A 23,075-nucleotide genomic window follows, 5' to 3' on the forward strand; every position below is an offset into this window, starting at 1 on the left:
TACCCCCAGGCCGCTGGAGATTTTCACTCACCAATGGCCAATGGCCAGTGGTGTAATCAGGCCTCTGTAATGAGTCCTCCATACAAACCCAAAATGATGGGGTTCCGAAAGCTTCCAGTTTGGGGAAGACATAGAGATTTGGAGAGATCGGTGCCCCTGGCAGACGGGAGCTCCTCACCTTTCCCCATACCTGGCCCTACGCATGTCTTCCTCCTGGCTGCTCCTGACTTCTACCCTTTTATAATAAACCAGTGATCTAGAAAGTAAAATGTCTCTCTGAGTTTGGTGAGCCACTCTAGAGAATTGATTGAACCCGAGGAGGGGGTTGTGGGAACTTCTGATCTATAGCTCCTCGTTCAGAAGCACTGGAGATGCCCTGGGCTTAGGACTGGCCTCTGAGCAGGGGTGTGGGGGGCGCAGTCCTGTGGGGCTGAGCCCTCACCCTGCGCGCCCACCACCATCCAGGCAGATTCCTCAGAGTGGAGTTGAACTGTGAGGCACCCACCGGTGTTGGAGAATTGCTCGGTGGTAAGGAGAAACCTCGCATATCGAACTGGGAACAGAATCAGACAGGGCCAAGTCAAGACGGCCCTGAATGAAAACATAAATCACTTTTGGGCTGTTTCCCAGATCCTCCAGGAATTAACTCGCACAGAGGAGCTTTATTATTATTAATTATTTCTTTTCTGAATAAAGTGAATTCTCAGAACATTTGATACAGTCACATTCTTAAATATCTAAGCAACTCAAAAACCAAAGCCAGTGATTTTTTTTTTTCAAACCGACTGCGGTTTTTAGAAGGACATTAGTGTGAATTGTGAGGAACTAGCTGTTCTCATTAAAGCATAAGAATACTAATTGGCTTGAAAAACCTTCAGAAGATTTTATGTGGGAAACAAAATTGAGAATGAACTCAATTCTATTAAAAAATATCCCTGACCGGAAAGACGTGAAGTAAATTAGCAGTTACCTCCCAGTGATACAATTATGGATAATTTTTATTTTCTTCATTTTGCTCTCCTCTGTTTTTCAAATATACTCTAGATATGTATTATTTTTAGAATCATGAAAAAAATGTTAATGTCTCTTCTGATTTTTCAAGTCCATCTCAATAGCATCTGAGTTGGACTTGCTGTGCGGGTTCCCCCTGACTGGGTAGGGCACCGATGAGCAGGAACTTGATGTGGAGTCATGAGCTCCAAATGTGGCCCAGACGCAATGATCAAGGACTCGAGCTGCCCCCTCGAGACTCAAGGTCCTGGATCTGACCCTGGTTCTCTGGGGCTGGAGCCCAGTGTTGGTGAGCATGCAGGAGGATGAAGGCAGTGAGGCCACATGGGTCCTGAAGAGGTGAGTGCCCTAACCAGAGCTCAGGTGCATGGGCCCATCTGAGAGAATGCTGTGTGGCCAAAGGAGGACCAGTCCAGTCTGGAGGGCAGGAGGTGGACACTGGGGCCAGCCATACAGAGTGCTTGGCCCTAAGAGCCTGGAATTGAGAGCAGAATCAGACAGCGACACGTTGAGATGCTCCAAATGAAAAAAAATCGATCAGTTATGGGAGGTATGGGAGGGGAGTGCTGACTGACAGGGGAGGTGCTTGCTGCTTCCATGCTGGACCAGTGGATGTGGGTAAGGAAGGGCCCAGGAACTGACCGGACAGCTAGGAACCGGGGTGCGAGGGGTGAGCTCTGCACCTCCTGGGACTCCAGGGCAAGGCGCTTGTCTGCCCCCAGGGGCAGCTGACCAGCTCACACTCAGAGCACGGAGTTGGGACCAGTGGGCTGGAGGCTGGTGCTACCCCGCGTCCCCTGCCCTGACACGGTCAGGTTTTGGACACCTGGTTCCCAGGATGCCCATTCTCATTTTAGAATACAGAATGACTCATCTCCACTCCATCTTGTTGCTGATTGGGTTGCCTGTGATGTGCTTATTAATTATTGATAACTTTGTTGATTTTAAAATTGTTACTCCCTTTTAGCAACGGCAAAGTTTGTAAAAACACCCAATGAGTTTAAATGCACAGCCAGGAGACGCTTCGTTACATGGACCCACTGAGAGAGAAGGCATCGTACAAAAATTGTTTTTATTGCAACATCTTACAACACATCAGATAAATCCTCAGAAAGCATCACATATGAAGAAAAAAATATATACTTTTCTTAAAAATTAAGACATATATATACTCAAGACAAAGGCTCAAAATCTTACAGCACAATGAATCTCCCCCTAAGCTGGTTAAATAGTCTTTAACAAGAGGTTAAAACAAAAAAACAAAAACAAAAACAAAAAAATCCAAAAAACAAAAAACAAAAACAAACAAACAAACAAACAAACAAAAAAAAAAAACCAAGAGGTTAAGCAACAAGATGAATCATTGCCTGATAGAGCCTCATGGAGACTGGTGGCTCGTTTTAGAATCATGGTTCTTTGGACCAACCCAACCACTAGCCTCCAAATTCCAGTCGAGATGGAACAGGAGCCTGCATTTCAGATGATGGATCTGGGTGGTCTCAGCCATCTTCAAACTTAAAAGAAAATAGGGAACTTTCAGGTCATTTATCACTAAATGACAAAGGTGATTCGTACTTGTAAAACCAATATGCTATTCCTAATGTCTGGTCTTCCCAGATTTCTTAAAGCAAAATTCTCTTCATATCATTACAATGTAAACGTTAGCGACACTTAAAAACACCACAAAACCTTTGCTCTCAACACTTACATTGAGATGCCTCAGATAAACTACCATTTGATTTTTTCCTTTCTTTTTTCATTCATTTTTTCCCCAAAAATTCCAGTTAGCTGACATATAGCGTTGTATTAATTTCAGGCATACAATACGGTGATCCAACACTTCCCTACATTACCCAGAGTTCATCATGGTAAATGTACTCCAGTTGTTTTCTCAATAAAGAGGAAAATATATCATAAAACTGAAATTCCTATTTAAGACCAAAAAAAAAAAAATAAAGCAAAACGTTATATGATCCAAATTTGAATTTTACTCTAATGACAAATAATGTGTCCTTATTTCTCCCCCTTAAGAAAAGAAACATTTAGATATTTTAAACATTGCAAATCCCGATAGTGCGTAAGGATGGGGAGCGGTGATGTAAAACCAGTTGGAAAATATATTTTAAATGCCTATTTCTCAGGGGCAGTTTTGTTTTGTTTTGTTTTAGATTTCCCTTTGGGGAAAGAGTAACACAATTTTCCACATTTTTTTTAATTTGAGCGGATTTGAGAGAAATTCATTCCAACTCAGAGGATGTGGGTTTCCAATTTAGATTCTGTTTCAAATAATGATTGAGCCCCTGCTGTCCACCAGACAACATCTTTGGTGCTTCCACATACATGATCTTTCTTTGATGAACTTGATCTTGTTGAATAGTGTCAAGATCAGCATAGTATGCTCATGTTACATTAAAAAAATATATTTATACTGATTATATTAAGGGCATCATAGCTTAACTATGGTCAAAACCCATACAGGGAAAAAAAAAACTTTCTAATTCATTTCTCTCTGAAGATATACAACAAAATAAAATGGAAAGTGTATGACAGCCCATCCTGTTTTTTTAATTAATTAATTTTAAATTGTATTCATATATTTATTTTACCCATTTATTTGACCCTGTTTTAGATGAGACACAACTATATTTCAGTTGAATTGCAGTCACTTAAAACTTGAAGTAGAAATATCTTTTCTGAGAAAAAAAAAATCACAAAAACCAAACTTTCAAAATCACCAAGTCTGGAAACTAGGTTAAGTAGTGGAATTGCTGGGTGTTTGCTTCAGGGACTCAGGCAGCATTTAATGCCACCTAGTGACCAACCCCAGCATGGCAGCTGGATGAAAATGTGCCTTTGCCTCCGAGGGAGGTGGGGGTGGATCCCCATGATTTCCTATTTCTGAAACAATGATAAGAAATTATTAAAAAAAAAAAAAAGAAAGAAAGAAAAGAAAAAAAAGAAAAGAAACAAATTATTGTTTTCCAGGCAATAAGATACTATCTAAATTAAATAAACAAAGTGCATGTGATATTTCCACAAGGGCAGGCTTCTGTTCCCTGACCCACTTCAGGCGACATTTTCCCAAAGAAGCTGGTAAAGGAAGGAACAGGATCTTCTCCTACTGACCCAAAGTATATCCTTATTTCAAGTGATTCAAAGTTAGTTGAGATATATGATATTGTGCCACTGGTTTGTTGATGTAAAATCCAGGCACATTCTAGATGCTTCCTCACATTCTTTCCTACATACCAGTCCAGGGCTGTTTCCTAACAGATCAGGCCCATCTAGTAAGGTGTCATTTATCAGAGATGTGGGGACAACTGTCCGTCCAAATGAATGCATACGCCGTGGCGAGGCTGACTCAGGTGGCTTGGATGATGGGTTCCTGCAGCAACAGGAACCCTGACCCCGGGTCAACTTTGTCATGAAAGGTATGGAGTTTGCTGGTTTTGCTGAGACTCGGAAGAGAAAACAGAGCCGCAGAGATAATTAACACCCACAGAACAGCCAGCAGGGCCCAGGGGCTGTGCAGAGCACCGGCAGGTGGACACTCCCTTCGAGGTGCTTACTGAGCACCGATGAGATGATCATTTCCTACCCTGTGAAATATCTGTTGACTGTTTCCAACTCTGGGTAAAGAGTCCAAGACTTCAGTGGTTTAAAGGCAGAAGGGAAAGAGCGTGTCAACAAGCAGAATAATTGAGGGAGGGGCAGAGATTTTGTAATTGCTCTAGGTGTGAAAATTGGCATCTCACTATTTAGCAGGAAAAAAAAACGACTCTAGCAAATGAAAGGACTGGAAAAGTAACATCAAAACTAGGAGCACAGGAGTCACAGAAAACACTTGCTAAAAAAAATAAATCCTAAATAGGCTAATTAACTAAAGTTACTGGTTTTGCATTATCGACGGATTTCAATTATCCCAGTGATTTGTGTGTTCAGTGGCCACAGACAATCAGATATCACGTGCAACAGAAAATCAGATCTGGGGCCCTTGCAAAATGCCAACAGGAAGCCCCGCCGATGGAAGTTGCCACACCCTGAGTCTGAGTGAGTTCCCCACAGGTGGGTTGAAGGCTTGCTCCATCTTCCCTCTACCAGTCCAGTTTCAGATCTGCCTTGCTCCATACATATTTTCCTCCTCGCTTTAGAAACATCTTTTCATCAAATCCACTGAATTTTATAGCTTCCTCTACTCCAACATCCAGGATAGACTTGGAAGGATCCTTCCGCCCATTCTGACAGTTCAGGAAGCGCATCTAGGAAATCCATGACAGAAAGGAGTATAATTTATTCCATGAAACTCAATTCTGGGGATTAATCCAGAGTGGTTTTTGATATTGCACTCATTTCAACAAATATTTATTGAAGGCCGTGGGCCAGATGCTATTCTGAGGATGCCGACCTCCTTGAACACCCTTCCTCTATCCAAGTTGCTCACTTTAACATGAACACATTCGATCAATGTAATGCATAATAAGCTGAATTATACGCATGCCACAGCAGGTGCATGTTCCTCCATTGGGGGGGCGGTGAGTAATGTTTAGGAAACGATAAGCTGGAGAGACCAGTGTTATATAAGCACAGACCCATGAAACAGGATGGTGTATCTGGGAAATTGCAGGTAGGTGATATTGCTGGAGTGAAAAGCGCTCGTGCATGAATACATAGGTGTGAAGTTAACAAAAACCTCTTTCAAGAAATGGAGGGGGAGGGATAAAAAAGGAAGTACAAGGCAGGCAGGCGCCAGGCCAAGAAGAGTCTTATACACCCTGTTAAGGGTCCCAGTTTTTCTCCTAACTTAAAGGCCTTACAGGCAGGAATCAGGTCTTCACACTTCTGCCCCACCGTGTCACTGAGCATCTGTAGTAATACTTGTGGAACCAAAATGTTCTTTAATTACCAAAAGCAAATGTCGGTTCCACTCTGTTTCTGGCAGTTGTGTGGAGACCAGAGAGTCTGTTGAGGAGCACGGCAGCATTGGTCAAAATCCCCAGCCAGTCATGACACTCCAAAAATAAAAACTGGACCGCCCGGGGGGGCTCAGTCAGTTAAGCGCCCAACTCTTGGTTTGGGTTCAGGTCACGGTCTCAGGGTCGTGGGATTAAGCCCTATCTTGGGGCTCCAAGCTCAGCGTGAAGCCTGCTTGAGATTCTCTCTCTCCCTCTCCCTCTGCCCCTCCACCTCTCTCTCTCCCTCTCCCTCTGCCCCTCCCTCTGCCCCTCCACCTCCCTGTGCCCCCCTCCTTGCACATTCTCTGTCTCTAAAAATAAAATAAAAATAAAAATAGACAAAGATAAATTCTGTTTGACTTTTCCTCTCTACCTCGAACCAATGCACTGAACACTAGAGTCCTTGCCTTCCCCCTTATGCCCCATAAAGAAAGTTCATAGTGACCAACACCAAAATGGTTATGAAGCATCATTGATTGATTTTAAAATAGTAAAATACCAAAAGTCAAATAAATATTTCTCAAACACCAAATTCCATGTATACATCATTAAAGTCATTGTTCTTGTTGGAATCTATCTTTCTTTCTTTCTTTCTTTCTTTCTTTCTTTCTTTCTTTCTTTCTTTCTTTCTTTCTTCTTTCTCTCTCTCTCTCTTTCTTTTCTTCTTTCTCTCATATTTTATTTATTTGAGAGAGAGATAGCAGGCACGAGCAGGGTGGGAGGCAGAGGTGGAGGGAGAAGCAGACTCCCCTGCTGAGCAGGGAGCCCCACATGGGACTCGATCCCAGGACCCCGGCATCATGACCTGAGCCCAAGGCCGACTCTTCACTGAATGTGCCACCTGGGTGCCCCTGGAGCTCATTTCTTAGGAACAGGTCTCTGAATGGACTTGTTTGTCCTGTACTAGAACTATTGGCAAAGGCTTATGAATCGAAGTACCCCCCCGCCCCCCAAAAAAAAAGACAAAGGAAGGGGAAAAATTAAGTTGTTTTTCAAATTTGTGAAGGATGGATTTTCTTTTTTCTTTGTAAGGCAGAGCGGTGGCAACAATATCCACGGCTTTGGGAGAAGAGCTGTAGCTGCTTCTCAGCAGAGCCAAGATTTATCAGTCAGGGAATAGGCTGGCGGTATCAGAGGTATTGAAGGTAATATGAAGTGTGAAGGTGATGTGAAGTCCTCCCAGGCACCACCGGTTCCCGTTGCTGGAGAACTTCCAGCCCACGACAGCGCGACAGAGGTCTCTGCAAAGTCAGCTTCAGGGTGACCTCCATGGCTCCATGGCCTGGGGTTGGTGCGGATACAGGAGCCTGGGTCATACGAAGTCCTGTCTACACGGCTAGCTCAGACCCGACCCAGTGAGATAAGGGCTCTATAATAGTGATGCTAATCTGTGACAACAGAAGTAGGAAATGCTGGCTCCAAAGATAACCCGGGACCGGTTATGCTCAGTAGAGCTCAACACTGGGATTGTTGAGCTCTAATTAATTTTAATTAATTAAAAATTACTGAATTTTTAATTAAATTAATTAATTTTTAAAAAATCTTTAAGATTCTTTTTATTTAAAAAAAAATTTAAATTGGGGATGCCTGGGTGGCTCAGTGATTGAGCGCCTCCCTTCGGCCCAGGGAGTGATCTTGGGATCCTGGGATGGAGTCCCACGTCGTCAGGCTCCCTGCATGGAGCCTGCTTCTCCCTCTGCCTGTGTCTCTGCCTCTCTCTCTGTGTCTCTCATGAATAAATAAATAAAATCTTTGAAAAAAATTAAATTGTATAATTCATTGCAAGTACTTACATACTCATCCAGAATAAGGTAGGAATCTCTCATCTGCAAAAGAGAAATGACACACAAATTTAGTTTCAAGTGTATTTTTCAGTACGTGGGTTCAACGATCTTGGGGTGTTTGAATGTGTGTGCTTTATTCCTTCTGGAGTCTACACTTCTTGTATCGCCTGAGTGTCTTTGGGTATGTCCCCTACGGGGTGGTCCCTCTGTCGGTGCCTCCATCCCCACCCAACATACGTCTCCAGGGGCATCTGTCCGTGTCCACTCGGATTCCAGCAGATGCCAGCAGGCTGGCTCTCTGCCCCACGCTGGGAGGGTCGCATGGTGCTCAGAGCTTCTCTGACAATGAAATCTCCCCATTTCTTCAAGCGATGGGAGGGCCCTGTTCCTTATTTAATCTTCCCAATGGATGATCCTACACTGAATTCAGTGAATACACTGAATGTCCCCCTCTGTCAATGCATAATGCTTTCATGCTATTACCTGAGAGCTCACCTGAAGATCTTAATGTGACTCTCATTACCTGTAACCAGTTGTATCTTCTACAGGTATATGGAAGGTGGACCCTCTATAGGAAGCTATAGTGGTTCAAGATTGAGTCCTTGGAATTGCTCCCGCTGTGGGAACAGTGGGCGGACGCCTGGTCCAAGGAGCTGAAGCTCTTTTAGCACCCCTCCCATCCTGCTCGCCCAACCCTCTAAGGGAACAACGTGTGGACCCCTCTGGGCTAGAGAGCTCCCTGCTTGGACTCAATCTCAAGGTGTCATGATGAACAAGGCAATGTTTGCTTCATACAACCTTCTGGTTAGACTCGGGCACCAAACAGGACACCTCTTTGTGGCGGTCTAAGAATCCTTCAAATTCTTCATCGCTGATAACAAACCGCTGCGCTTCCCTCAGGGCATCCTCTCCAGAATTCTCCCCCTCAATCAGAAGACATTGGAAGACCTGGGACACAAGGAGGGTGTTTGTTGTGCAAAGAGCCTCCCATCATTTTCACCCCAAACCGCGTTTCCCCAGACCCAGCTTCGTCTCTTCTGAGCAAAGACGACTCCCCTGACTAAGGAACCATCTAGAAAGACGTTGCTCTGGAACCCCTCAAAGTCAGGAAGTGCAAACCGTCTGAAAATATAAAACCAGTCTGGTGTATGTTTGATCTGGTCTGATAATCCGATGTCTTCAGACCACCAAATACCAGGTGTGCATTGCAGGAAATATGGACAATACAAAAGCATCAAGAAAATGAATCATTTGTGATTCCCAAACCAAGAAATGAATATTTTCAGTATGTTGTTTCTGCTGGCTTCACTAAACCCTTACTAAGGCCTCTAGGCTATGTGGTTTATTTTTCAGTTAATATACAAGGACAGTTTCCAAAGCCTTTAATAGTCTGTCAACATTCCCTTAAGTAAACAATTGTGTGTGTGAATGTATTATCCCACCATAAGGAATACCATCATCCGAGAAGGAAAAACTCTGTCCCGGGGACCCGCTCCTGGAGGGACCAGGTGGCAGCTGATCAAACACATATCCAGCACCAAGCCTGGATCTGTAGGGTTTTCATGCAAGGGGAGGATTATATATAGTGTTTAATTAGAATTAATTTTAAAACTCCCTAACCAGTGCCTTCTTTGCTCACTCTATTCCCTTTCCACCTTCCTTTGGCTCCCAGTCCCTTTAACACCTGTCCCTGCAGACCCTGGTCACGTGGTACTTGTATCATTTGCCTTTGTGGGTGTCAGCCGGTTGGGAGGGGACACCCTCATCATTGTCCCCACAGCACCCAACCCCAGTCCAGGTGCAGGGTGAAGAGGGATGCCTGGCAGGGAGGTTGGAAGAGGTTTCCACACAGGCTAGAGGCCCAACCTTGAATGTCAGGTGGGTGAAGACACACATGAGCTTTTTCCCTCGAGACTGTGGTTCCAGAATCCACCAGCTCAAATGGAGCTTGAGAAGCAAAATGGGCTTGGAGGCGGAGAGGGTGGTGGGATTGATGAGGAGGTCAGGAGGGGTCTGCTCTGTCTTCACTAGAGCGAGCCTAGGGGGGACACCGAGCTCCCTGCTCACGAATACCACGAGGTCCCTTCCCTGCCACGCGTGCTCATGCTGGTGTCCTCCTGACGGGACCTGCAAGCCCCGAGGAGGCAGCCCTGGGGACCAGACACCTGGCTCAGGGGTGCAGGTTCTCATCCGTCTGCAGCTTGCAGACAACGGTGATCTGACGCGAAAACTGCTTTCCTAACAGGCAGGCGCTAATCTGCCTCCCTCTAGAAAACTCAGGATTTTGAACCAGCAATTCTGGAGCGAAGCAGCAAGTGGAAGCCACAATCACAGTTGTAAGATTGGAGAAGAAAGCTCTGAGATAAAGGAGCTATGAGGCGAGGCGCTCCCAGCAAGCCAAAGCCGGGAAGAAAAATGTGGATGTAAATACAGAGAGAGAAGGTGGAAAGAGAATGAGGAAGACAGTAACAGCAAAAGAAGTGGAACAGAGATGGGGTGTCAGGGAAAAGGAGCGGGACAGGTAGGTGGTTCTAGAAGGAGGATCTAAGAGCCCGGAGCCCAGCGTCCAGCCCTCGTCTGGCCCCCTCCTGGACCACAGCCTCCGTTCCTCCCACATCCCTCCATCGTCAGCTTCCCTCCGGTGCTTCCGGGGTGGGGGTGCAGGTCCGGGGGTGCAGCTGCTTTATAAGCAGCTCCCTGAGTTGATTCTAAAGAGCAGCCATGGGTAGGACACTTCAATTTACCATTATTTGCAGGTGTCTGCACCTTGTGGGTGCTAGATATAGACATCTCGAGTTTGAACTTCAGATTTTAAGGAGCTGATAGAGAGGTTGGTCTTAAAGCACCGATCTTGGCAAATAAACTTTGCTGCAACTTAAAAATAGTGTTGCCCCAATATCTTCTAATAATCCAATGAAAACTGTATTAACAGAACGTATGGAGACCAGATAGCCATTTATGAATAAGCCAACAGCTTTAAGAAGAAATCCAGCCTTATTATATTTAATAGATAAACACAAATTAGGCTTTCTATGGGCATAGTCTTCAGAACACCTCCAAGCACTGACTGTATCTTTTTTTTTTAAAGATTTTATTTTTAAGTCATCTGCACATGTAATGCAGGACTCGAACCCACAACCCCGAGATCAAGCCTTTCACGCTCCACCGACGGAGCCAGCCAGGTGCCCCCGACTCTATCTTTTGACTTTTACTCCCCCAATATTCCAGAAGGGAATCAGTTCCAGTTTCTAGAAGGGGAGACTGAGACGAAGGGAATGTAAGTAGTTGGAAGTTTAAGAGAGCTGGAGGAAGGACCAAGGCCCGGGTTTCCCATCTGGCTTGGTCACTCCGGGGTTTCAGCGTCACAAGTGTCTCCGGAACATTATCTGAGTTACGCGCAGCAGAAGCGACACGGCACTTACCTTCCAGCGGACGGGGTTCAGGGCTTTAATCTGCTCCCTCATGTCCTCGTCCACGTTGAATCGATTGATGACAGAGTTGATTTTGAAGGCCACTCGATAATCTCTACACCACGTTCTCAGTTTCTGGAGGTTTTCCACATGGTTTTTCTTTCCTTGCCCACGGCCAATGAGGACATTGACTTGCTCATCAAAGCTGTCACAGGAGATGGCGAGGATGTCCAGGTATTCACCTGAGGGACAGTGAACACCTTTAAGCCTCGAACACCATTCAAGGACCAAAGCTTTTAGGCCGTTCATATCTCTTTGTGATAAAACACATCTTGCTCGTATCTCAGGGTTTTTTTGTTTTTTGTTTTTTTTTTTTACAATTTTTTACTTAAATTCAATTTGCCAACATAATATAACACTGAGTGCTCATCCCATCACGTGCCCTCCTCGGTGCCCGTCACTCAGCTACCTCACCTGTATCTTATTCTTAATGTTTAAAAAGACTTTTCCTTGTACCCACAACACTCCATGGAAATGTGAATTTTACTTGGCACTTGTTTAAATAATCTTGAAAAAAATACACATCACGCATGAGGTGATGGAGATAACTCATATTTGACCATTCTAAAATGGCACCTCTGTATGTGTGTGAGCATTTATTGGTATATTTAAATGAGTCATTTTTTAAAAGATTTTTTTATTTATTCATGAGAGACACAGAGAGAGGCAGAGACACAGGCAGAGGGAGAAGCAGGCTCCATGCAGGGAGCCCGATGTAGGACTCGATCCCGGGACTCCAGGATCATGCCCTGGGCGAAAGGCAGATGCTCAACCACTGAGCCACCCCGGGATCCCAAACGAGTCCTTAGTTAATTGCTGCATCACAATTGTGTCATTTCTGAGGCAATAAGTATTTTGGATCTATGAGCATTTACAGGTTTGGCAGTCTCTTTTGCTCATCATATAAATAAAATTGCTCTGCAGAAAAACTTTAATATTTTTGCCAGGTTCTTTGGCTTCTTCTTGACCTCTCTTCTATGCTGGCGTCACCATCTAAATGTTTGTAGAGGGACAGGCACCTGGGGGGCTCAGTCAGTGAAGCCTCTGCCTCCGGCTCAGGTCACAATCTCTGGGTCCTGGGATCAAACCCCGCATCATGCTCCCTGCTCAGTGGGGAGTCTGCTTCTCCCTCTCCCCCAGCTTCTCCCTCCCTGCATGTTTCTGTAACATCAATTTCTCCTCTGCCTTTCTTCTCACCCCTTTCATTTCCTTGGCTCATCCACCTGCCTCTCAAGCACAGACATTTTCAGCCACCCACCCCCTTCGCCGGCTATGTCCTCGACATGGACGGAGTCTGAGTTTTCCTCACTATGGTGACTGCAGAATTGCCTGCAAAGTTGATTCTTCAAACCCCTCCAATTATAGAAAGTAGGGGTCCTGAGACTCTTTAAGCAACTATGACCAGCTGTCCTAATCAGAGAGACATTTTAAGTTCAACGTAGAGGCCAATCTGATATTACCCACGTGTACGCCCTCCACTTCTTAGCACAAATTGGAGAAAGACTGATGTGACGGGTTGTCCTGAACTCTGAACCGTGAGTTGCAATCTATTAAGCAGATTAACAATAAACTAATCATCCTAATTAGTCTCTCGTTTCTCCAAGGGCAAGCACTTGTCTTTTACCTGATTTACAGGCTCAAAGCAACGAGCACAAACTGGACCCAGAGAAAGCAACTGACTATTATTTAAAACAACTCAAAATGCCCTAAAAATTGATCTTAAATAAATTCCTGATGGTTTATCATCCTGAGAGAACTAACTGAGTGCGTGGTCTCTAACCCAACCAAGAACAAAGTTCAAAGGTAAAATAGACACCTATCAGTTATAGTAAAGCCTTGGTTGGTGTCCACATCAGCTGAGAATCCGTGTCAATTGCTTTACTCTGCTAACTCTCCAGCTTCTGCTCTGTGACCACAAGACCTCTTCCTCCTTCTCTCAGATTTTCTGGTAGGAGCCCTTGTGATGAGAGATAGCGAAGCCTATCTGTTGGCTCAGTCCATCCAAGTCTCCAGAAGAGCCTGCCTGGCCCTATGAGGGAGTGTTGGCCAATCGCTGCATGTAAGGCGACCAGAACATTCTATGTGTCTCCCACTCATGAAGTGTCCATGCCTGGAGCAGTGGGGCATGTTATATCAGCTCATCAAGAGCTGTTGGGGTCATTGAACAACACTCACGATGTACCTGGTTTTGTTGTTGGGAGTCCTGAGTTTCAGCTGCCATGGATGGGAACACAGCAGCATGTGCCTAAGTGACCAGCCTCACAGGAAAGCCTCAGACCCTGAGGCTCACAAGATCATTCCTAGGCAAAAGCATTCCTGACATGTCCCCATAGGTCACCGCTAGAGAGAAAGCACATCTTGTACGTCCTGGAAGGGAAGGACTTAGAAGCCTGTGTCTGAGCTCTCGGGACCCAGGGATGCATGTCTTCTCCTGCTATTTCTGCACCGTATCCTTTGCTCGGATGGACCTTAGCCACGAGCCTCGTCTGCTCCTGAGTCTCATGAGCGCTCTTAGAAAACTGCCAAACGTAGAGAGACAGACGGTGGTTGCTCCAAAATGGCTCTTCTGGTCCCCACAACACACAAACTTAGCCCTGGTCCTATAAACCAGAGGTGAGAAATTGGAGGCAGATAGGCCATACAGTTACACGTAAATGTTGCTATGGTTTTCCTGTGTGACATCTAATCCCATTTCAAATTATTTGCAAATATTTAAGGGGAGATTTAACATAAAATGTAGATTTCTGAAGTGTCTTTAAGAATTTCAGACTATGGAGGCCCTAACCCTACACTCCCATAGAGGATAAATGTCCATGGGAGCTCAGGACTAACTGCTGTCTGCGTGTCCACTATGAACCAGGCAGGGTGCTTCCCATTCTTCATGGCCTCACACCTGCTTATTGTCTCCCTATGACTGAAGTGGGTTTTTCTTATGCTCCTCCAAATTCACTGATTCCCATGGCCTTCCCCATGCCAGCATTTGAGCTTCTGACCCTGGATGTGGTGACCCGGCGGGGCCTCCTCTTCACAGCACAGTGGTGTGCATGCAGAGCCAGTGTTGGAGGAGGAGCATTGCTCAGGGACCCCCTCAACACCCAACCATTATCCCTTGTTCACATTGTCCCCTAAACTTTTCTTCCCCCTCTGAATCTGGTCCCCAGACTTACGTAGAAGCTTCTGACCCTATTTCACTAAGTGACTCCCTTCACAAACGTTTTTGTTCTTTTTTAAAAATTTATTTTCGGGGATCCCTGGGTGGCGCAGCGGTTTGGCGCCTGCCTTTGGCCCAGGGCACGATCCTGGAGACCCGGGATCGAATCCCACATCAGGCTCCCAGTGCATGAAGCCTGCTTCTCCCTCTGCCTATGTCTCTGCCTCTCTCTCTCTCTCTGTGTGACTATCATAAATAAATAAATAAATAAATAAAAAGTTAAAAAAAATAAAAAAAAATTATTTTCCTTATTTGAGAGAGAGGGACACAGAGAGAGACAGAGAGAGAGAGAGAGAGAGAGAGAGACAGCAGAGGGAGAGAGAGAATCTCAAGCAGACTCTGCACTGAGTGCTGAGCCTGATGCAGGGGTTAATCCCACCACCGAGGATTATGACCTGGGCTGCAGCCAAGAGTTGGACGCTCAACCCACTGAGCCATCTGGGTGCCCTGGATGTTTTGGTTCTAACACATTGTCTCGAATCTTCCCTGATTCACCTTTGTCGGAGGGGCTACACCACCCACATCCACAGTCTTCCCTCCCCATGCCCATTTCTTCTCCATCTCGGGAGGGGTATTTGGTGAGAGGCTCTCTGTGAGCAGCCTCAACAGGGAGTAGATGCAACTACTCTTTCAGTGATGTCAAGGCTCAAAGAACTCATACAAAGTGAGAACAGAAAATTGTGCTCTAAGAGGTTATCATCGTCTCCTGAAATGACGGTAATAACAACAGCTCTTATTTCCCACTGCTCCCTAAATTCCAGGTATGGTCTAGGGATATCACATCTATGGAAACTCGGCCATAAGGGACCTCCACGGTCTTAGGATCGCCATCCTGGCCGTGGAGCCAAATCCCTTGCAGCCTCCCAGGTCTGTCTGTCCACGTACCACAAGGTTCTGGGATTCTGTCCCCACGCAGATCTTTTGCTTAGATTTCTTCAGCAGCCAAATATGTAGCCAAAGGTGGGAGAGGCTGCTTTAGTCCAATTGCTTCATTTAGGAGACTAATACAACAATAGCTCCTTTCGTATCGAAATATTAAAGGTCAGTAGCACGCAATAAGGGAGCGGCTGCAGAGCTGTGTCAACACTCCCTAATGCCTTGGCCTCAGCTTCCTCTAAACCGGGCTGCACACCGTTGTTGTGCTTACTGATACTTTCTGTCACCTGTCCTGCCACACCCGTTAGTCAACACCTATAGGGCTCTAAGTATAGAGCCCGCAGAATGAAAGCCTCCCGACTGCCTGCATGGCTTGCACAGGGATTGGAGTTCGGTGTCTCCCCCCCCATCACCTCTCCCTGCCACGAGCCTGGCCTCAGGCTCAGGATGGAAGGAATCCGGGACCAACGGTCATAGCAGCCCCGACTACAGCGTGATGCCAGGTGGCTCACCATAGTTCTGGAACCAGCGCTCCCGGATCAGGCTCCCGTTGCTCACGATGCTCACGCTGGGCAGCCCGAGCTCCTCTTTGCAGAACCTCACCAGCTTGCCCAGGTACTCGCCCCGGTCGTGGATAAATGGCTCCCCGCCTGAGAAGTTTATCTTCTCCATCCCTGCGGGAGGCAGACCACAAAGGTTAACTTCTGTTGTTTGTTTCCCCACTGCCCAAATACCCCTCACTATTTTCATGACAAAAGGAATGTTCTTTCAAAGTAATGAAAATGAAATGAAAGTTGCCCATTATCCCCTGCCCCCCCTCGAGCCCTGACTCCCCATGCTCCCCATGGGGGGTGTTGGGTGGGGAAGGGACTATCCATATACATAACCCGGGTCTGACTTCTCCCCTGCTTTAACATAGATGCTCTTAGTGTAGGGGATCGGTTTTAGAGATGATACACTTGCTTGGGAGGCAAAGGGAGAGATGGGCGAGACAGCACAGAGAGGTGCGGAAAACCGCCTCGGCTCCCTCCAGAAGGTTCTTGCGGGGCCCTCCCAGCCCGAGACAGCCCTGCGCATGGCCTAGGGGCGTCCTCCCTCTCCCACAGGCTGGAACCCCCTCAGCCTGGAACTCCCGCCCTTGCCTCCCTTGGTGTACTCCCTTCTTTTGGAAAAGCTGTTAGCAGTTTCCTGGGGGAAAAACAAAACAAAACAGAACAAAAAAACACAAATCAAGATGAGGATGTCTAGGTTCCAAAATACATCTGTGACCAACAGTTTGGCCAGGTAAAGTATTCTGGGTGAAGTTGCTGTGCCTTGGGAATTTCGACGGCGTTATTTCCTGTGCTCTAGGTTTTAATGTTATTGCTCAGAAGCCTGATAACACTTTGATTTATAATCCTTTCTAAGTGCATGGGTTTGTTTTTTTTTCCCCTTCCGGAAGCTTTCTTTCCAGTGTCCCCAAATGTCAGGGTGATGAGTCTCAGCAGAATCTGTCTCTATTCATTGTTCTGGCCACTTGGCAGGTCCTTGAAGGAAAAAATACAGTTCCTAGGGTGCAGGAAGTTTCTCATTCTAGGGGTTAGATAACCCCTAGGTCTTCTCCAACGTGCTTTTCTCTTCGGGGGGTTCCTCTAGCTGGTCTGCGGGGCTCTGGCTTGTAACCACCACACCTTCCTGCTGTGTCTCCTGTGTCACACTTTCCCAGGACCTTATCTTTTAGTCTATCTATTAAAATTCTAATTTTAGAAATCCCAGTTTCCGTTCCCCAGACTCTCCCATATCTTAGTTTCTCAGCATCGCAGTAGTGCTCTTTCTTAACAAAACTTTCTCTCATCTATCCGGGGTTATCAGTTAGGGAAGTTTTGAAGTGTTTCCTATATTCTTGTTTATTTGTGGTGGGTCTGCCTTTTATTTTGGTGTTTCTATTTGTCCTTTCCTACTTGAGGGAAGCATAAAAGAGTGGAATGGAATTTCTGTGATTTAGGAAGAAACCACTTGGCTGGAGGGTTTTGCTACAGAGTGACAGAGGGAGAGACTGATTTAGCCACTGGATTATGCCCCGCAGGCTGGGAAGCTGTGGTCTTTCCTCTAGGCCATTCTATCCTGCTGGAGAAGACTCTCAATCTCCTGCTCGCTGCAGCCCCTGCTGCCTGCACCCAGGACGTGGACTCTCACACCCAGCAGGCCAACTTTCATTCCTTTGTGGAGCTTTCTGTCTCCCTGCTTCACCCAGGGTCCCTGAGCACAGCCTCCATGGGCCAGATCCTTCTGAAAATAAGCCTCCTGTCACCCACAGGGCTCGGGGAGGGGCTCCCCCGTGGTGGGGACAGCAGCGGATCTGCCTTCAGCCCTTGTCTCCCTCCTGCCTCCACCCCCGACTTCTTGATGAAAGCTGTGCGTCTGCACGATAAGAAGGTTCTCGTCTCTGAAACGTCCTGCATTCCCCGGGGCCGCCTGGGGAACCAACCTCTTGTAGCCACCGCCCTGCAGACACATGCTGAAGACGTCCAAGTGCCATCAATCAGTTTCAATCACTGGGTGTTGATTTGTTTGTGGGTTTGTGCCCCTCCTTTCAACGCTGTTGCTGAGATTTTAGTGGAGCGGAGGGAAGATTGGAGGGAACGGGGACATTTGCTAGAAGGTCCAGGGTATCTTGAAGTTTAGAACATATACACTGTCATAGTGGAGTTCATTTTTTTAATTAATTAATTTTTAGTGGAGTTCATTTTTAATTCAGCTCACTTTGACTCAGTTGACCGAGTCTTGAGTAGGTTCTCCCTGCCAGGGGAGCCCTCAGAGTGAGGCATTTCCAGAATTCAACCTTCCATCATTAAGTAACTTGCTCCTCTAAGTGAAGTTTGAAATGCCTGCTTCCCTGGGCCCTGAGGGTGCAAAGCCACAGCACCAGACGGACAGCTTATTCCAGATCGGAGTAGAGACAGAAGCCACTGCGCTTCAGAGACGGCGAGGAAAGGACATGGGGTGGCAGGCCACAGAGACGGAAGCACGTGTGAGCATCGGAGCTCAAAGGAAGAAGCAGGAGGCCAGTAAGAGCAGCAAACAGACGTGGTCACAGAAAGGAAATAATTAGCAGCACCAACCAGACTAGCAGAGAGGGCTGGGGATCTGATCAGGGGCCAAACAGTAGATCATGCCATAAATTTCCCTACAAATGTTATTTGTCAACATCCATTCAACCCATGGATGGTACATTACTTGGTACCTACAAATGGTAGGTGTGTTACTTGGTACCTACCAAGTAATGAACGCTGTGCTCATTACTTGGAGATTTAATTTGTGCAAACTCCTTGTAGCACGGCTTTTAAAATGCTGTCCTGAGTCAGCTTCGAGGTCCCAGCTGAAGGCTGGTCAGATCCTCTTCTTGAGCAACCCCAAGCACCTCATCTAGGAGGCTCCCTCTGGGCCACTGCACTCTGCCCTCCGCCTCCCAGGGCCAGATCTAGAGAAACGGGGATGCCCCTGTGCCCAGAGCTCGCTGAGCTCACTCCCACTAGCACTCGCTAAGCAGACTTTGCCTCCCTGTCACTTCCTCCCTGTGAAAACTACAGTGAGGAGGTCACATCCACAGTCCCTTCCTGCCCCCTGCCTGGCGGCGAGTGGTGCTCCCCCCAAGGAAACAGTGAGAGCCAGTTACAAAACCCTTCCCAGTTTTTCTCCCTTGATGGGCATCTGGCCTCTCCACTCAAGGTAACGTGGCAAAGGCAAGCACTGAATCCTGAAACTAATCCAGCAAGGAAGGAATCCATCCTGGGTTTTAGTTGCAGAAATTGAAGCTCAGGGAGGTTCAAAGATTTATTCGAGATCATAAGGCTAGGAAAGAAACAATGGAGCTAGAATGGATGCCCAATCCGCACGGCCTTCCATCCTTGTCAGTGGGCTTGCCCCTCGTCTCTGCTCGCCTGGAGCCACCCGGCTTATGGCAGACCAAGCCACATGGCTTTTCAACACCCTCTTTCTCTTTCAGGTGTGTCTACAGCTGGACACTGACCAGTGCCATCATCTCGCTATTGAAATCCAACATGCTCTCCATGGGGGCCCAGTGTGCCATGGCTGCAAACAGTAGCCTCCTTGGTAGTGTATCCAGCCTGTTGATTGTATGGGTTGCCCTAAGGGACCTTGGAGACAGCCCTTTGTGGTCGACTTCGAGGTCTGACATCATGCTATCTCCAATCTAGGCTGCAGACAGGTATGTGAGGTGCCTTTGGGAAGCCCCAGGGCACAGTAGCCAGGGTCCACATTGGCCAAGTCATCATGTCCATCTGTACCAAGCTGCAGAACAAGAGCATGTGATTGAGGCCCTATGCAGGGCCAAGTTCAAGTTCCCTGGCCGCCAGAAGATCCACATCTCCAAGAAGCGGGGCTTTACTAAGTTTAATGCGGACGAATTTGAAGATATGGTGGCCGAAAAGCGGCTCATCCCAGATGGCTGTGGGGTCAAATACATCCCTAATCGTGGCCCCTTGGACAAATGGAGGGCTCTGCACTCATGAGAACCTTGCACCACCTGAACCCTACTCATGCCCACCAATAAATCCTGCTTCCTGTCTGTCAAAACTAAAAAAAAAAAAAAAAAAAAAAAAAAAAGAAAGAAATCCAACATGCTGGGAGCCTGCTTGTGTGACAATGATCATCATCCAATGGAAACATCATTATTCCCTAAGGTGTGGTGAGATAGGGTCAGATGAACCAGAGGAAGCGAAACAGTACAGGCCAGCGGCCCTTGATGAGTTTGAGAAGACGTAGAGGGGACGAAAGGAACAAAAACTGCTTATAGGTGTGTAGGTAAGATCTTAGACGAGCAAGGCTTACTTCACGATGATGTTAACACCCAAGGAGCGATCACAGATCGATAACTGATGCTCCCAGAGGCTAAATTCCATTCAGTCATCTCTGTGTAAAAGCCGGAGAGGTAAAATATTGTAGAAGCCTCTTCCACCAGAGTAGTACATTTTCATTTCAAATGTAATTTACATTTAGATTTGCGTGTTCAATCATCACCAAAATAGATTTTCCTCCGTCAGCCAGCAATCTCCCTTACGAGGCATACGACCTACGACCTACGTTACACCTTGATCGCTTTAATTAACTTTGACTTTAGTTACTTAGAACTGAGGAATCATTATGTAAAGGTATTAATTATAGCTATAGTAGTTTATACTCTATTTAAAAACACATGAGCATTCACCTACTTGTGCCATGAAGCCACTTTTTGAGATTGGCATGCAAGTGATCTTGATTATCTACACTTTAACGATTGCAACACTGCTACTCAGAAAAGTTAAATGTCTTGACAAGTCTCGTCAGCGTTAGAGCGGGACTCTTGCAAGTCAAGAGTCTTAAGTTCTTTCCATGGCACCAGACCTCCCTCCCTTCATTATTTCATCTATTAAACCATCTCTCCAAGAACATTTATTACCCTGCTATGATGTCCTAGATATCCTGGCAGGCACAGAGATACACGGCATGTTAACGTTCAACCTCGGAACTCAGACTCTGTGGGGATCCAGGTATTAAAAAATAAAACAACAGAGGGAAACATCACGGTATAACTTAAGAAGGGCTAGGGATCCCTGGGTGGCTTAGTGATTTAGCATCTGCCTTTGGCTCAAGGTGTGATCCTGGAGACCTGGGATCAAGTCCCGCATCGGGCTCCCTGCATGGAGCCTGCTTCTCCCTCTGCCTGTGTTTCTGCCTCTCTCTGTGTGTGTCTTTCATGAATAAATAAATAAAATATTTTTTTAAAAAGTGCTAGAATGCACCTTTGTAACAAGCACCAAGGGTTGCAAATGAAGGAGAGAGGGCATTCCAGAAAGAGAGGACGGCATGACTATAGGCTTGATTTGTGCAGGCGCTGGGGGAGATGTGCCTGTAGCACAGGGCACTTAAGTCACCAGGATGGAGGAGCTTCCTGTCCCAGTGGGGACACCGAGACAATTACAGGGATCACAGCAATGCAGGTGAGCCCACTGAGTTGGGGATCCCAGCGAGGCGGGTCTGTATTTGGATGAACAGCTGTGGATGATGGAGCAAATGTGATGGAGAACAAAATAAGTCAGATCCAAGGGATGGTTCAGAGGTTAAGCTCTGCTTTCAGCTCAGGGCCTAATTCTGGAGTTCAGGGATCGAATCCCCAACATCATGAGCTGAGCCAAAACCAAGAGCCAGACACTTAACTGACTGAGCCACCCGGCCGTCCTTCACACACTGTAGTTCTTAAGTCAAAGACTTTGTCTTTGGTTTCACCTTTCCTCATTAACGATTTCTGGAAAGCCCCAATCCATCCGTGTTTTGGATAAATTCAGAGAGTGGCAACTTTCCCAGCCTGTCTCTTGGCAAATGCTGGCCACCCTGGGGGCCTGGCAGGTGCACAGACCTCTGCTGACACGGAGGCTACGGGAGGGATGGGTTTGCATCCCTTACCAGCTGCGCAGGCTGAGTCTGGTTCCCCTAGGCGTGCACCCCAGGCTCATCCTACTCTTGCCTTGAAGGACAGGACGGTACGCCTCCCAGGTTCTGCAGGAGCTCTCCCTCTTGTGCATGCGCCCAGCCAGTGGCTGTGCCCTGATTCCCTCCTGGGACGGGGGACTCACCGGCTTCCTGCAGCAGCCGCAGCCCTCGCTTGGCCTCAGCCAGGGGCAGCACAAAGGACGTCTTGGCCGTGTGGAAGCAGAAGCCACACTTATAGTTGCACTGGCGGGTGAAGTGGTAGTTGACGCTGGTGGGGATGGTGGGCTGGTCCAGGCCCTCCTTTGCCCCCGCTCTGCTCTCCGGCAGGAGCCCCCGGGCTCGAGGCTGCGGGCTCTTGCCCCCTGCCAGCCAGAGCACTGCCCTGAGCCAGAAGAACCAGGGGACCAGGCTGCTCCATAGAGAGCTCAGCGGCTTTTGGAAAGCGCTCAGCAGCTTTCCAGCAAAAGCGATGGGCACGAGCATCCACATGGTGGCCAGATGCTCTGAGGTAGCCCTGCAGCCTGGAGACTCAGTTTATATGTCCTGGGGTGGCCTATTGCACAGGCAGGATGCACACACCTCTGACTGCCTGTCGGCTGAGCTCAAGTTTCGATTTTCCTGTTCATGAAAAATGAAAGTTGGAACAGGGCCAAGCCCGAAGGCTCGGGATCAGGGCCAGCATCTGTGTCTCTCTGCTGCACTTTTCCCTTATCTTCTGGGTCAAGGGTAGCCTCCCACCTGGATACAGATCAAGACCTTGCTCTGCGGCTCTATCTCCACCTAGCAGAGAGCTGCAGCAGGGAGAGATAGTGGCCTCCTTGGTTGCATTACTCACGCATGACACAGCCTGTGGAGCCTCTGACCGGGCGCCTGGCCTGCCATCGGGGCCACCCTGAGAGTTTGTTAGGAAAGCCAAAGAATGAAAGATATGATTGACCTGTGCAGGCGGAGGACAGGACCCACTCCAGACCACAGTCAGAACGCACAGGCTCAAAGTGACAGTTATCCTTACTCTGTCTTTCCTTAGGCATCTTTGTGGTGTTTGTTTTTTTAAGATTTTGTTTATTCATTAGAGACACACAGAGAGAGGCAGAGACACAGACAGAGGGAGAAGCCCGATGTGGGACTTGATCCCAGGACCCCGGGATCACGCCCTGAGCCGAAAGCAGACGTTCAACAGCTGAGCCACCCAGGCGCCCCTCTTACGCATTTTTATAGAATTGAAATTTAGACATTTATATTTTCCCACATATCTATTTATGCATAGTTTATTTATTTACTTTTAAAGAGTCTCCATCCCCAG

General features: G+C 47.1%; 1 protein-coding gene and 1 pseudogene across 1 annotated transcript; one reads left to right on the forward strand and one right to left on the reverse strand.

Annotated features, from left to right (window-relative positions):
* Nucleotides 1-2,066: 2,066 nt before the first annotated feature.
* Nucleotides 2,067-22,375, reverse strand: RSAD2 (radical S-adenosyl methionine domain containing 2). Its single transcript, XM_072771211.1, has 6 exons — nucleotides 21,916-22,375; nucleotides 15,817-15,978; nucleotides 11,170-11,399; nucleotides 8,546-8,695; nucleotides 7,757-7,789; nucleotides 2,067-5,270 (listed from the first exon to the last, which is right to left on the reverse strand). The coding sequence occupies exons 1-6, from the start codon at nucleotides 22,259-22,261 to the stop codon at nucleotides 5,106-5,108; spliced, it is 1,086 nt and encodes a 361-aa protein (XP_072627312.1). The 5' UTR covers nucleotides 22,262-22,375; the 3' UTR covers nucleotides 2,067-5,105.
* On the forward strand, nucleotides 19,327-19,453 carry LOC140601984 (small nucleolar RNA SNORA70; annotated as a pseudogene).
* Nucleotides 22,376-23,075: the final 700 nt, after the last annotated feature.

This window comes from Canis lupus, chromosome 12 (genome assembly GCF_048164855.1).
Source record: "Canis lupus baileyi chromosome 12, mCanLup2.hap1, whole genome shotgun sequence".
NCBI lineage: Eukaryota > Metazoa > Chordata > Mammalia > Carnivora > Canidae > Canis > Canis lupus.

Coding starts and splice junctions, on each gene's coding strand:
- RSAD2 (XM_072771211.1), bottom strand. CDS start 22,261: ATGTGGATGCTCGTGCCCATCGCTTTTGCTGGAAAGCTGCTGAGCGCT. Junction 15,979..21,915: donor GCGGCTGCTGCAGGAAGCCG/GTGAGTCCCCCG, acceptor TGCCTCCCGCAG/GGATGGAGAAGATAAACTTC. Junction 8,696..11,169: donor TGAACCCCGTCCGCTGGAAG/GTAAGTGCCGTG, acceptor CTTGTGTCCCAG/GTCTTCCAATGTCTTCTGAT.